Here is a 16,523-nt window from a genome sequence, read left to right on the forward strand (position 1 = left end):
TAACTTTTTGAAAAGTCCAAAAACATCTTGACTGAAAAGGAAAGCACAATTGCATCCGCACATCAGCTATTTTTACAATCAGTCCCGTTCAGCTTCTCAGCAACTGGGTGGAGTAACTAATAATTTTACATAGCGGAAGCAATAGCTGAGGAACAGGGCAGAGGTTTAGATCCTCATGGCTGAACTATAATTTTGACCTAAGCCTCCCCAGTTCACCATGACTGACTGAGGGCTACAAGGCAAGTTCTCACAACACCTGTAAAGGATTGTGAGGCTGTACAAAATTCACTTGCAAAGTAACATGTATATGAGAAAGATTTGCACAATGTACGTGGACTGGTGAATAAGTCATCGTGACAGACTTGGTGTGGGGAGAAGAAACTGCTAAATACCGTATAGACAATGTTCAATTATTTAAAATGCTGTGTAAAATCAGTTTATATATAGATGATGATGATAAATAGCCCAAGGGGTTGGCCAGCTGCCGGCCTGCACTGAAGAGTTACCATACACCACAGGCTTGCTCTACTTAATGCTATTTATACTACTAAAGTCCTCTGGCTTTAAAAAAAAAAATCTCAAGAGATTCATATCTAGTTATGGTCACAGAGGACTTTAATGATAGGTTTAGGGAAGAGGTGGCAGGCCCCATTAGGATGGGAAGCGGCACTACTCTGTATAAAGGATACTGGACTGAATTGCTAACTTAAGAGAACCATGCTGATGTATTGAGAAAGGTAGGAGAAAGTAACAGCCACCAGGATTTCAGGAAGTCGAGCAGAGAATATTACTTTTCAGCAATTTCACAGGCAAGGTTAAGAGACACCCCCAAAACCTACCTTGTATGAATTACACGAATAAGCATTTGTTTAGCTTCTGCTAAAGTTCCAAGGTGTAAAAGTATGACACTGAAGCCCACCATTTTGACTGATACCTAGCCTCCCCCCCCCAGCCCACCATAATAGAGACTTTACTAGCTCTTCCAATATAGTTCCAAACTATATATGATTAAGTATTGGTTAAAATGACACTGCCAAATGGAGACGTTGTCAGGATACTGAATCCGCATCCAGTGCAGAATTCTGTATTTGAACACAATACAAACAACTGTATACATAAGCACATGGCCTTAGTTACCGTACTTGTTTTCAATACTGGTTATACCATGGTTGTTAACAGCAGCAATGGTATAGTCTTATCTGCACATGAGGGTTTCTGGCTGTGTATATGATGCCACTAGTGCATAGTTCTATGCATGAAATATAAAGATGGGGTCGTGTGTATGTGTAGCACACACTGTACCAACTTTAATCATGAACAGTTGTTATGATTAAAAGCATCTCTAGACAGTGCTAACTGCAAAGGATGGGAAATTGGGGTTTTTCATGTGCTCTGCTGTTTTTAAGAACATTAAATACACACAAAACCTGAACACCTAAAACTGAAAAGACTGCCCATTGCTGAGTGTCACTTTATAAAAGCAAAAAAGTTGGTAAAATTGGGAGAATGAAGAGGCATATTGCTGCATATAAAACTGCATTTTGATTTGATGAACAGGTGTGCAAGGTGTCAGTGAAACATGTAGGATTCCTTGCAGAAAACACAGCATCCGTTGATGAACATCAGATAGCAACTGTTCCGATTATTTTTTTTTAAAGTTGAGATTGTCTTCAGGTCATGGATGTGACTTTTTTCCTCTGTAACAATGCTATGATCCACAGCACTCTGATGGTTAAAGTTGCTAAGCATTTTACTTCTAATAGTTATTTCATAAAGATATTTAGTGAAGTTTCTTTCTGCAGGTGTCAATATGCTATCCAGAAGTCAAGAGAGGCCGTACAATAGCAGCATCAAAAAGAGAGTTTGGAATGTTTGGCTCCAAAGATCCTCAGTGGACCTTTCCCACCTCCCCATCTTCTGCATCCCTTCCCCATGTTGCCTCAGAGGCTGCTTCAGGTCATAAGAACCTCATGGCTGCGGCTTGGGGAAAAGAGAACCACAGACCTTCTCTTGGCCACCTGAGATTCCAGGCCAAAGCCAAACTATGCGTGGCATTCTTGGCAAACCCATGTATCTACAGAAAAGTTTACACAAGATTAGTTATGTTACCTATTTAATTGTGATCTTCCCCCCTCATTTCTAGGCACAGTCATGGCACACTAGTAGCTTTAAAATGGTTCATAGCGACAATAAATCAATCCTCTTTTTCAACTAATACATAACATTTTGAATTTTAAAAGACGCAGGATTAAATTAGCCGCTTTAAAATACAGTATGTCAACAGCCAGACATTGCCAAGAAAGTCCTACCAAGTGTAAGACTGATTCTCATATATGTGTAATCTCCCTTATAAATAAAAGCCGAATGGTGGTGGCACTTCTCTAGAACATTCCACACGCTCCAAAATCAGTTCGCTCTCTGATCTGTCATTCAGAGGGTCTCCCTATCCACTGGCTGCTTTGCCTGAGTCCTTCCTCTAACATTCTAAACAATTTGCTAATTCTTTCCCCCCCATAGCCAGTCAGAACACAGAGGTTATTTGCATATGCAGCCTCATTGGCCTCTGCCTCGGAACACAGAGGTCATTTGCATATGCGACTTGATTGGCTTTTGCCTCTAACATTCTAACCAGTTTTGTGTCCAATCTCCAGGTGAGGGCTGGAGATCACTCAGAATTCCAACTGCTTTCCAGATGGCAGAGATCAATTCCCCTGGAGAAAATGGTGGGCTCTGTATCCTCATATGCTGCTGAGTTGGCCCCCCGTATGACAGCCAATGTGACGTAGCAGTCAGGGCTTCAGAGCACGGGAGAGGCTGCAGGTGTGTGGGGGGTGGAAAGCTGAAGCGTGAAGGGAAAATAAAGGTAGGTTGATGATTGGCTGGGAAGGAGATAGGGTTGCCAACTCCAGGTGGGAAATTCCTGGAGATGTGAGGGATGGAGCCTGGAGAGGGTGACGTTTCAGGAGGCATGGGACCTCGGACAGGTACAAAGCCATAGACTCCACCCTCCAAACCAACTATTCCCTTCTGGGGAACCATCATTGCCAATCTCCAGGTGAGGGCTGGAGATCACTCAAAATTACAACTGTTCTTCAGGTAGCAGAGATCAGTTCCTCTGGAGAAAATGGTGGACTCAGTGTCATTATACCCTGCTGAGGTCGCCAGAGCAAATTGACACTGAGTGTCCAAGGCCGGGGCACCCGCCCAGAGCCTCTTTCTAGAGGCTGTTGTATTTATTTCCACAACGGGCCTTTTTCCTAGTAACCCCATAAACCAGTTTGATAACATCAGTCCTAATGCTTACATAGCATCAGATGAGGCGAGCTTGGACTCACAAAAACTTAGTCTGGAATAAACTTTGCTAGTCTTTAAGAAACCACCAAACTCCTGTTTTTATTTTGCTGCTAAAGATTAACTTGGCCACTAATATGAGACAGACTTAAGCTAACTTTGCAGCCTTTATACAGTTTCAGGAAGTCGTCTAAGAGCAGGCCATTATACTTTTTGCTGATACAAATACTGTACATTAACAATGGGAAAAAGATTTTACAGCTAATATAATTTTTTAAAAAGCAGAATTGAACAATGATATGCTAATTAGAATTAGAAGGTAGTGCATGCAAATGACATTTTTTGGCCATGTTATGATCGGCAGCATTGCAATAGCATAATTTTGGTAATAAATTAATTTCATTTGTAACGGTTTTTCTAATCCCTCCAAGCAAGTGGCATTTCCCCTGTAAACATTCTCAGGGATTAGAATGTAGGAAGATAGGCATGAAGGACTAAACCAATATTTTCTTAGTACTCTGCTACAACAGAGACAAGTCAGGTCAAATTCCAGCTATGAGAGCTGAGTAAGAGAAAAGCTGATCTCCATAGGAGAGATCGCTGTAGCTTCTCAACTGTGTCTCAGTGTAAGTAACAACTTTACACCCCTGGCAGCTACTTTAAATCATATTATGGTTTCAGAAGTGTCACCTGGAAGCTGCAACATTTCTCCTCTTTGAAAGAATTCATACATTTTGTAACGAAATAGGCAGATTTAAATTCTCAGCACAGCATATTCTCACTGAATGAAAAATGCTGTAGGAATAAATTCTCCCCAGTAGAATATAACAGGACACAATCTGCAGAGATAAACTTCTGCATGTGAACACTTTCCTGGTTTGTGCACAAAATCCTGCATCTCCTGTTAAAGGTTATACACAGAGTGTTCCTTTTCTGGCCAGCACACAAATCTGAAAAAAACAACAACCAGGCTTCTGCAGTTCTGTGTGCGAGGCTACCTATTAGAAATTTGCTGAAGTGTTACCCCCTTCTTTGCAAGTTTAATGAATTTTTGAAGTGTAAATAGACCACTGAACATGGATGAATATTAGTCTCACTAGAGTCAAATGGTAAATCTCACTATTGGGAAGAATTTTGTGGGTACATTCAGATGAGCAACTATCTTGTCACATAGTGCCTTTTTGCAATTATTGATGTGCTGGATTGATGCAATCATCCTCATGTTTGCCAAAAAAAAAAAAGCTGGCATTATTGTGCATCCAGAAATACATTGGGGCCTTTAGACAATCAAGTTCTAAGGAAATTCACTGTCACCTTCATTGTACCGTTGTGCAGGGAAAACTGGTTATCTGACCTTTTTTAGCTTTAGAAGTAAATTTATTAAAAGTTGCATTTGTTTTTCAAGTTAAAAACAGGTTAAACCCTGGAATGAAGAAGCACTTTGACTGTGTTGGAGCAACTGGCTGCAAAATGTAGCTGCCTCAAGTTAATTTCATTTAGCACTGAAAATTGTTTTAACATTCTTACATACTACTCCTAAAGATACGCACTGGTGCTTTGTTAATTGTCTCTAATATTACACACGTGTAAAACAGTTGCTTTCGCCCAAATTGGAAATAAAGAGCACCACTGGTTTCAAAAAGAGCCTGTTAAAACAAAATGTTGTGGTTCAAATGCAGTTGCAACGACACCTTCTATGTGAGTAATCTTCAGATTATATTCCCCAGTTGAAATAATTACTTGGCCAAACTGACTCTGGGGAAATCATTACTACCGATGCATAGCTTACATAGCACTTTTCTGATGAACGCAAGAAAGTGAGCTGAGAGTCGAGGAAAACTCCAGCAGGATCTTCAGTGTTCATTAGAAGACGCCACATTCTGCTAGACACAAAGCTTATTGTAAACTAATGCAGGAAGCATAGGGAAGATAATAATAGTAGAACACACCTCTTCTCTTCCTCAACAGGTTCAATGTATTAGTTTAAAAATATTTTCCTACAACTATTCTATAAGCTCAAACACTTTAGATCTTTTTAAAAGGCAGAACTGAGGTATATTAAATGACTCCCTGCTATGTAGTATCTATTTCTAGTAGTGCTAATGCATTTTTTCTTCTATGTTTGAACATCTCCAGATAAGTCTGTTCTTCCAAACATGTTCAGCTCCTCTGCTCTCAGAGCCGTATTAGTAGAACAAGAAGGGAAGCCATGGAATGAAAGCTGTGCTTTTAAAACTAGAAATTGGAATCTCGTCAACTGATTTAACTTATGACCTTTTCAGCTGTTGGATCAAGTTCTTTTAGCAGGCATCTAGCCAGGGGAGAGAAGTAAAATGTAAGGGGATGCAATCTGCTTGGCAGTCAATCTGTGTGCGCTTAACTGTTTGCAGAATGTTTCTCCTGTAGCACTTGTTAGATTAAAGCAACTAAACTGATTCATATTAACCCATCAGCTCCTTAAGAAGTCAAGAACTTTGTGGACTATACAGCAAATAACTACCAACCCAACCATCACTACTTGAAGAAGAAACAGTCATGTAAAGTACCTTCCAGGAGAGATGCTCAGAAGAACTGCTTTCTAGGCTTTTTGTCATTACCTAGACTGTAGTAGAACGTGTTATCATTACATGGTGAGCACTGGAAAGTCTCATTGTTTTATATGTAAAGCATATGTGGATCTGTATTGTGTTTGTAACTGGAGTGGAAAGCATTATTCAAAATAAGATGCATGAATAACTCTATTGGTTTTCAGAAACAGAGCACTGGATTGTGGAAATGAAAGAAAGTCTGTTCTGAACCATGCCTTTCAATTCCCTTGTGGAATAGCTTGGAGAAACGTACTTATACACAACTAAGTTTTCTTCTTTTAAAAATAGAAAATCACCTAACCTTCTACAGGCACTCGGTTCTTCAACAATGTTTTCTTCTAAATGCTTTATTTCAAGAGTTCAACACAGTGTAAAAAAGTGATTCTGAAATTCAAAATTCTCTCATGCCTGCCTGTAGACATAAAGTTCATAATTTGCTTTCAAAACAAATTCAAAGTATGGATTGGATTTTAAATTTCCAAGTTCATTGGCTTGCAGTAAATTTTTCACATCTGGAAGATATTCACTGAGCTGAACGCCTATAAACAGAAAGAACACTGTGTTAGCCAGGTGCTTGATTATTATGGAAAAGTACATTTCAGACTATCTTGCCTGGAACTGGGATACAACAGTACTACTATCTTTAAAATGGGATCAAGTTTTAATTTTCAAAATAAATTTGGCAACTTCCTTTTGCCCTCTGCAAATCAATTCTCACTTCAGTTTTGATAGCAATGTATTTGGATCTTTGTTGCAAATGCTATTTTTTCTACTCCTTTGATAACACAGGTATAAAAAGATTTACAGATATTTTTTCTGAACATATTCAGTACAACAAAACAAATTACCTTCTTTCAGCAGTTTTTGTAGTATTTTTACAAATATGCTGTCTTTAGAGGCATCAATTGGATCATCTTTGCCTTCTGAACTAGACCAACTGTAATCCAAAAATAAAAATGATAAAGTAGCCTGCTTCATTTGAAATAACGTTACTAAACTAAAATTTCCAATGTGCTCTCTCTCGCATATGCACTTTTCTAGTTTAGTTATCTGCAATTGTCTTGCACACTGAATTAGCACTGATCACTGAAGTTCAGCTATGTCAAAATAATATTAAAGATGTTGGAAGGTATGCTATACATTATAAAAATTCAAATTACTAGAAGGACATATTAATGTGGATATGGGCTTCATTACAACTATTATGATGTATGTCTAAACTCTGCTGAGAAGAAACATGGACATGCTGACACTAGCCTGGATCCTTCAGCAGTATTACCAATCAAGTTCCAAAAAGGGAGCCTCTGCCACAGAGATCAATACCAACCAAAGATCAACAACGGTAGGCACAATCAGCATTGACACCAAAGGACGGGGAAATACCCTTTTAATGCTTCTGGTTTATTGTTTACAGTACTCCATACATGGGCACCTTGGCAAATGTTAATGTGCCCTTATTTGTAAGTGGCTAATTGTATGAACTCTCAGACTGCCAGGGTGCATCTGCTGCAAGAGAAATCTAAAATCATACTTTCATTTATTCATTTATGTTGATTTATATTCCACCTTCCCACGCTAAAGGGCTCAGGGCGGGTCACAACAGGTCATTTCACAGTAAAAACAATATTAAAATATACAATTTAAATCCAGTTTAAATCTTGAGTTCTAGTATAGTGTGAATATATATTATTAGTCATAACGACAACAACAATAATGATGATATCATCATCCCCGGCCACAGCACAATCCTGTGTAGAATTACACCACTCAAAGCCCATTAATTTCAGTGGCTTTAAACCAGAGTAACTATGCACAAGATTGCACTGTTAAAAAGGTGTATCCCTTCACAAAATAGAAAACCACGATTTAAAAACAAAATCCCCATAATGTAACTATTTTCCAAATCTTTTGATAAAAGGCAAAACCTGATGTGATAATGAGACCCAAGGTGATGAGAGAATTTGCGATTATGTTTATTGTATATATTTCCTGTACATCTAATGGGAAATATACAGTCACATTAAGTAGCTAGGCATGCTGAGAACATGGATAGGTACCACCATACTTTCCATTCATTTCATTTCTGCTGAAATGGTGGCAGTGCTACCATGTTAGGAAGTCACTAAGGATGCCCCCATGAGCCTCCAGATACTACCCAAGAATTCAGTACCATATATGGCTATAAAGCATGGAAGTATAAGAGTTATGCCCAGCCCTACAGAACAGGTAGGTCAGAGAATAGAAATGCACAATTTTGAAGAGGACTTGGCATTCACAAGAACATGCTCATGCCTCTTAGCCCAACGGTGAAATGCTAAATATGCTACTTGAATAAAGATCAGTTTCTAACAATGTCTGACCTGCAAAACAGATACAAAACTTTAACAGAATTATATTTAGAATTTAGAAGATACTAGTCTTGAATGCTAACCTCTGTTCAATTAATAAATAGGTATACTGTTTACAACAAGACCCTTTCCATAATCTGTCCACAATTTAGAGAAAGAAATTACACTTGCACATACCTACCCACTTCAGAGCATGGAATAAGTGTTCTGCAGTTTATCTGGTAGGGGCTTATGAATTCAGAAGGTTAAGCAAGTTTAGAACATAATGTGGACCTTCTCAAAAATCTAACAAGAGCCATTAGAAAAACTGACAAGGGCCCCTGCCACACGGGCAGGAAACTGCAGAAGAGAAGTGTGGCTGTTTGCCCCGGGGCAAACTAACATGCAGTAAAGCGATCAGACCTACTGTGGAGGTTCTGTGGAGGTACTGTGGAGCTTCCGTGGGTAGGGAGAGGTGCCGATCACAACACACACCTGCGCGCAATGAAGAAGCGCACGGCGCGGCGAACTGGTTTTCTTTTTTTGTGTACACTACGAATGCGCATGCTCCGTTGGGTGCGTGTGCGCATCCACGGAGACTTGGGGAAAAAAAAACCCTTTTCCGCAAGGGGACATGGGCGGGCGCCGGATGCCACCGGAAACGCGATCAGACGCCCGCCCTTGCCCCGCAGTTTCTGGAAACTAGTACCTCCAAGGTACTAGTTTTTTGCTGCGCTTTTTCGGCAGGAAGCCTCAGTTGTGCCACGGAAGCGCTACGCTTCCCAGATGTGCTGGTGAGATCGCGACCGGAAACTCCGCTTGTCTTCCGTATCTCTTGCGTGGCTAATGTTGCGTGTGACCGCAGCCCTTGTTTCATAAATAAGAGGAAAAGAGGAAAGGGTGGATACAATGATTTTCTGACCTGCAAACATAAGGACAGAACTCTGGAGTCTCCATTAACTATACTGAATGAAGTGTGTAGAGGAGGTTTCAAATATTATTAGCCCCATATAGAATTTAGTACATGCATCTAGGGGTGTGCATTCGGCTACAGCCGACCCAGAAAAATACCCGAAAAATACCTTGTCAGTATTTTTCGGGTATCACATAAGCAGAATACAGATCAGAGATCTGTATTTGGCTACTGGTATAGCTGAACCCGAAAAAGCCGTAATTATCCGGCTTTTTTCGGGTTCATTTTGCTATACCAAAAAACCTAATAGCCACCTGAGCCGCAAGTCAGCTCTTGGGTTTAAATGCCTTTCTTTCCCTCCCAGATGTGGAGGAGGGAAAGAAAGGCATTTTAAACATGCCTGGTTCCCTGCCTGATCTTATCCAGGTGCCCCGCAGCTGTGGGGCACCTGGAGAAGATCAGGCAGGGAACTGAGGCACACAAACATGCCCTATTCCTTCCCTGAGCCTCTCCGCTTTTGTGGAGAAGCTCAGGGAAGTGAAGGGGCATGTTTAAATGCCTTTCTTTCCCTCCCCACTGGGAAAACAGAGGGCAGGCATGTAAGCATGCCCTCTTCCTTCCCTGAGCCTCTCCGCTTTTGTATTCGGCTTATGTGATACCCAAAAAATACTGACAGGCAGCATTATGGTTTTTGCCCACAGGTGCCATTCCACGTACAGAATATGCATTTATTTATATCCCACTTTTCTCCCCAGTCAAGACTAGGGGTGTGCATTCGGCTATAGTCGAACTGAAAAAAAATACCTGAAAAAATCTTGTTGGTATTTTATTTCTTTCTCTCTTTAAAACATTTTCATGCTGTCTTTCCACCAGGCCAGGATCCACAAGGCAGAAGATTGGAAAGGGAAGCAGGCAAGACACTTCAGTGGCTGTTGCTAGGAAACCACAACAGTACTGCCAGCATTACAAGCCTTGGTTTCTGTCCGTAAAGGGCAGTGAGAAGGGGCAGGACCCTTTTCAGAACTGTTTTGGTTTTTGAGGGAGGACTCACTGGGGACAGGCCCAGCAGCAACCACTAGGTGATTTGCTACCACACAACTTGCATGACTCACCCAGGCCCAGCTACTTGCTACTGTTCAACAGCAGCCACCTTGTGCAATAAAGTGTGGTATAGTAGTTATAGTTTCAGACTAAGATTTGGGAGACCCAGGTTTGAATCACCACTCTGCCATGGGAACTCACTGGGTGAGCTTTGGCCAGTCACACATTCCCGCCTAACCTACCTCACAGGCCTTTTTAAAAGATAAAATGGAAGAGAGGAGAAATGAAAGCTGTTTTGGTTCCTCACTGTGGAGAAAAGTGGGGGATATAAATAAATACTAAATAGAGCTGAAGGTTGGTGGCAAAGAAAAGGTAGGTTGGTGAGAAGGCAAGAAGAAGCAGGGAAAGGGAAAAGGATATGGGGCTGCCAGGAGGAGGGAAAAAGGAAATAGTGTAGGAAGCGGATACAGGATGAGGTCCGTCCCCCGGTCCTTGTGGATTCCCCAGAATGTAACTGGGCATAGGCCTGATGGCTACTACACAACTGGGCCAGAATTTACTTGAGGAGAGGCTGCCCGATGGGAAGGAAAAGTGAAGAGGTTACGGGACTTTCAGGGAAGGGAAAGAATAAATGGAGAGGGGAAACTATAATGCCCCCTGCAAGTCCTTGTGGGTCCCCTGCTTGTTATTCTCTAAACCATTATATGCCATATAGGGATGGGCACGAACTGGCTCACAAACAAAAGTTTGTGATATGTTTTGGCCAGTTCAAAGTTTGCAAACTGAAGTTCATGTCAGGTCAACCAGAAAGAACTTTCTATGAACGTTCAAGCTGTTTGTGGCAGTTCGTGAATGGATACATTTCCAGAGAGATTCAGGTGAGTAGCCATGTTGGTCTGAAGCAGCAGTACAAAGTTTGAGTCCAGTGGCATCCTTAAGACCAACAAAATTTTATTCAAGGCATAAACTTTCACGTGCACACACACTTCTTCAGATACAACGAAATGGAAGTTACCAGTCCATACATATAGGTAGAAGGTAAGCAGTAAATTAGCATACAACATAATGAAGATGTTTAACAGATTCAAGGACCAAACAGGAGTAACAAGCTTAGTTTATATGGTTACCATTTGTTTGGGTTTAATTCCAGGGGAAAACATAGTGAAGGGAATAAAAATGTCAAAATTGGAGATTGATGGGCAGATATATCCTTAACTGTGGAATGCTGAGAGTAATTAACTAAGACCCTGCCATTATGCTCCATCAGTCTCCTCTCAAAGCATGGAGGTGACCTTACAGCATCTTCTTCTCTGAAGTGGGAGGATGCTAATTTACTGCACATGAAAGCTTATACATTGAATAAAACTTTGTTGGTCTTAAAAGGTGCCATTGGACTAAAACCTCAGATACATTTCCAGACAGACAGTCTCTGCTCAAACAAAATGTTTACCAAACTTCAAAGCAACAAAGCAACTTCAAAGCAACAGGGAAGGGGCAGAATTATCCAGTACTGGAAACACCAATACCTTCCCTGTGTGTTCGTTGTGTATAGCTTGCACTTTTGAACATGTGCCTGATATTTTCCCCAAAAGCACCTTCCTGGGAGCATCTTCTTTGGGGGACTTGGACCTTGTAAATCCAATCCTTACCAAACTTGGAGAGCATGTAGAGGAGCATCAAGGGGAAGTCCAGAGGAGTTTGATGCCTTTAGCATGCACAAGGTCTATTCTATACACTCCTGAACCTGCACCTGTCATTTCCCAAGAAAGCACTTCCCTAGGGGCACCTTCTTTGGAGGGCTGTAACTCAGACCTTGTAAATCCAATCCTCACCAAACTCGGAGAGCAGGTAGAGACGGGTCAGCTGGAGAGCCCCTAAGAGTTTGGTGTCTCTAGAATGGGGGCCCATTCTACCACATTATGAACCTCACCAGTTTGTTTGGTGGCTAAACGATTGTGACGGGTTATGGTTCGCAAATCTTGGTATGCCATGTTCTTGGTTCATGCCCATCCCTAATACCATGCATTTTTCTAAACAGTATATCCTTTTTTGTATAATCTGCACATCCAATCAGATATCAGAAATTAGAAAACGGAAGATTTAACACAAGTAATTTTGTTCACTTACTTGTCTCTCTGAAGAGCCTTGCAAAGTATCTTTAATTTCAGATCATTTATATCCACTTGTTCATCCTTCATTTAAAATGGAGAGGGGGGAAAAACCTTACATACATTTGATATTTCAGAGTAAAAGTGTGATCTGCAACAAATACAACCACATTTGATAGCTCATGTAAGCTATAAACTATATCACCAAAAATAGGGAACAATTTTCAGTTTTACGGGTACACTCTAGAAGAAATTCATGTGGGATGGAGAATAGAAGATGAAAAAGGAGGCAGCTAGAGACGAGGAACCCAGATGGTTTAAGTTTTTGAAAAATGCTAGTAAATTTTTAAAAAGGAGAAAGATTATGTTATTCTACCAAAAGGTAATTGAGATAATTTAAACAGATACATACCCAAATGATGGAAGACAAAAAGAAATAGCAGAAGATGACAAAGCAGCAGCTACTTTAGAAAGTGATGATGGGAAGGAAGAAAGGCAAGAACAGAGGAAGTGAACACATGAGAGAGCTTGAATAAAGGAGATGGTGCCAAGGGTTATGGACAAAAGATATGCCAGTTTGCAAGGGGGGGGGAATGAAACAATCATGCAACATTGTAAACTCAAACAAGACTTTGCTAAAAGTCTTGCTTCAAAGACAACTCAAGATTTTTGGGGAAATGTTATGGGAAGATGGGGACGTTAAGGGGAGATCAAATATGGAATAGTGTGGGTTAATTATGATTAAAGACACAATAAAGCTGTTTAGCAACCAACAGCATTAACCTAGAGGAAAGCATGAACTTGCTACAGAGAAAGTCTATTAGTGGAAAAACACTATTTAAAGTATACCTTCTATTCCTGTGTAGTCAAAGCACAAAATTTTTTGCCCAATAGTGCTTCAACACAAGGCACAAGTAATTTTCTTCTTAGAAACATAGACACCCAACAGAAAAACAGGGTTGGGAAAACTGTGGCAAGGAAGGACAAGATGCAAAGAGCAACTACTGGACGCAGCAGTATTCTTAGATATGCTAGGTAACTGGCAACATAAACCTACGTTGTCCACATAGATGGGTATTCCCACATCCAAGTTTGTTAAAGAGATTCTGCCCTGTATTGTATTTGTACAGTGAGGCATCAGGCTTTGACTGGCCAAACTGGTGTAGTAGCATGGAATGCTCAGTTGCTCAGGGAATTAAAAACTTTGTAGGTCAAATTCTGTCAGAAAGGAAAACCTCAAACCAGGGCAGAGATCCTGGGACACAGAGAAGACAAGAGATAGCCAGTGCAATTCTACTGAAGGGTTACTCCAAATCTATGTTTACTGACTTTGAAGAATTTGACTAGAGTAGCTCTTCATAGGATTCCACTGGAATCAGAGGCAAATAGGCTGAATGAATGGTCCAAGGTAAGCAGGCAGACAGATCCTGAAGGAATGGTCGTGGGAGTATGTAATGTAAGGAAAAGGACATGAAATTGAGGCAGGAGATAATCAGAGAGGGAGCTTTGAAGAAATCCCAACACGTTTCAGATCAAATGTTGAATACCATGGAGAAAGAAGTGGTGGGAGATTGGTTAAACACAAGGATGGCTGAAGCAAGTGGATCAAATTTGGCAGGAAAAGCAGAAATCTGAGATAATAGGTGTTAGAGTTGGAGAAAAGAAGAGGCAAAGAGATATGAACTGAACAAAAAACATGCACACGATCCTAAGTAGGTCTGTAGCCTGTTGGCAGGACGTGGACAGGCAAGGGAGGTCCAAATGACTGTGGGGCAGAGAGCCATGAAGGGACAGGATTGCTATGTCATGGTCTAAGTACTAACATGCCAATGCTAAGAGCTGCTGATTCTACTTTCACTGCTGCACTCTGTAACTTGACAACCCTCCTGGGAATTAAGAGTCAATATAGGGTTGAGAGAGAGGAGCAAAGGAACTTAGAATTGATTTGAATTTGTAGGCTAAGGGTGTTTAGTGACATTTGTAAAGATTCTCTTAAGGAGTATCAGCTGAACATTTTTATTCATTATTCTATGCAGTTATTTGAAAGCTATTCTAAAATTCAGCCTTTACAAGATGCATACAACTTTAAAAAAATTGTGGCATGGTTGGAACACTGATATCTTTTGTCCTCTTGATCCTCTATCTATAAAAAGACAGCCAGCAATAGGAAGTCCATGTTAGCTGCCAAAAAAGACTAACAACTTAAAGTATCTTCTTGCATACAGATGGTAAAATCTATTCTTTCTTAAAATGTTTTGCTGACCTCTGATCATTCTCATACCTCATCAATATATTCAAGTAGATCAAGTGCCTTCTTGAAGTCGTATTCGTTAGCCCTTCTGTTCTCATCGCATATGTACAGCTAGAGTATAAAGAGTGAAGTACAAAAATTATTTTAAGTCTCCAGAGATGTGTAACTGAAGAACTCAGTGTGGGAAGTCCACCCTGTTATTCCAATGTGACCTTTTCAGGGAAATATGCCTTGATTCAGCAGCAGGTATTTTTATAGTAAGGGGGGGGGGGAGTCAAGGTTTTAGAAATGCATTCCACCCATATTACAATGGAAAGACTGCACTGATGTAAGGCTGCTATATGATAGGCTTCAAATTTGTATACCATTTAAGGCTGCAGCATTCCCAGTCTATTGTGCTAGGAACATAGTTCCACAAATAAATATTCTAGTATAGAAATTAGCTTTATCTGCATATTGGTGGAGATCTAATAACAATCTACAATGTCTCTAAACCAGATAAAGATCTAGCAAAGCTCCATACAACCTTTTCTATTTAACACCTGAAAATGGCCCCAGTCACACGGGTTGGATATCGTGGGGGGGGGGGGGAGCCGTGGCTAATTGCCCCAGCACAGTTTGACCCGCGATTATGCGATAAGACGCGCCGGCGGCACACCACCGGTCCTTCCCTCGGCACCAGCAGGTAAACGAGGGACCGGAGGGGAATGCCGCACGCCGGCACGATCACACCACGGGCGTCTGGAGGCAGCCCGTGGCAAATGTTTAGTAGTACCTTGGAAGTACTAGTTTTTTAACTTGCATTGTTGGCAGTAAGCCACGGGTGCGCTCCAGTTCCCAGATGTTGGGGTTTGATCGCACCCGGATAATCCGCCCACCATCCATGCCTCTCCCGCAACAACTTTGCCATGTGACCAGGGCCTATATTTATTTTCCAACTGAGGCAGACAACATAAACTAGACTTCTACACAATACTTCAGTCTAGATTGTAAACTGAAAATTAACATTTAGTTATTATTGCTATATTTCCATTCACAACTGCTGACTGAAAGTCAAAGTCACTTCCCCAAAGCAATTAAAACTAAAAGGCGATTGTACCAACAAGTCCAAAAAACAGTTAAGTTTTTCCTATGAGAGCCAGTGTAGTGTACTGGGTGAAGTGTCAGATTAGGATCTGGGAAACCCAGATTCTAATCCCACTCTCGTCATGGAAGTTTGCCACTCACACACACCTTGGGCCAGTCACACATTCTCAGCCTAACCTACCTCACAGGGTTGTTGTGAGGATAAAATGGAGGTGAGAACAATGTAAGGGGCTTTAGATCCCCATTGGGGAGAAAGGTGGGATATAAATAAAGGAATAAAACATTCTAGTTTTTTGCCATTCTGCTCTGTTAAAAAAATTCAACACTAACATGCATTTCTTTTTAGATTACAACTACATTTTGCCTTTTTGATAAAAGGGATAATAATATGCTGCTATGAGGAATTTGATGCGGGGCCAGAAAAACCAGATACAGAATTCTCAGTAATGCAAAATAGAAAAGAAAATTGTCTTGATTTTTAGCAAAGCTAGTTACAGGAACTCTTCCCACCCTGCTCACAGATTTGTTCAGTACTCTTGCTATACCCAAACAGTAATGGGCTGGATCTTCTTTTTGCCTCCAGGATGGTGAAAGGAGAAGAAGAAAGCTGTTCCTACATTTGTAGTACCTTTATCCAGCACCACACTTCAGGCCGTACAGCTCACTCAACACCTGAAATGTTTCTATAATTAAACTGCCCATTCTCATGGCTCCTTATATTTCAGCAATCTACAACGAACATATTACGAGGCTGAACTCAGTGGAGCCTCAGTCTAAAGTTGCTATTAATCTGAAAAAGTCTATCAGCTCTCTTGGTGCCTTCTATTGTCGCAAAGTAACCTTAATTTAATTTGACACAGAGCGTACTCCAATCTTTCTGTGTTATACCTTTGAGGATGCCAGTCACAGCTGCTGGCG

The 16,523-nt window shown here is 40.8% G+C and overlaps 1 protein-coding gene across 1 annotated transcript in view; it reads right to left on the reverse strand.

Annotated features, from left to right (window-relative positions):
- Positions 1-5,578: 5,578 nt before the first annotated feature.
- NUP133 (nucleoporin 133kDa) overlaps positions 5,579-16,523 on the reverse strand; it is a 39,894-nt gene continuing 28,949 nt past the window's right edge. The window contains exons 23-26 of the mRNA XM_015421437.1: positions 14,550-14,630; positions 12,288-12,352; positions 6,728-6,816; positions 5,579-6,418 (exon numbers count right to left, since the gene is read on the reverse strand). Coding sequence (XP_015276923.1) covers positions 6,282-6,418; positions 6,728-6,816; positions 12,288-12,352; positions 14,550-14,630 — 372 coding nt within the window. The 3' untranslated portion in view covers positions 5,579-6,281. The remainder of the gene's footprint in view (positions 6,419-6,727; positions 6,817-12,287; positions 12,353-14,549; positions 14,631-16,523) is intronic.

Source organism: Gekko japonicus, unplaced genomic scaffold, assembly GCF_001447785.1.
Source record: "Gekko japonicus isolate JY-2015 unplaced genomic scaffold, Gekko_japonicus_V1.1 scaffold851, whole genome shotgun sequence".
NCBI classification, from domain to species: Eukaryota; Metazoa; Chordata; class Lepidosauria; order Squamata; family Gekkonidae; genus Gekko; species Gekko japonicus.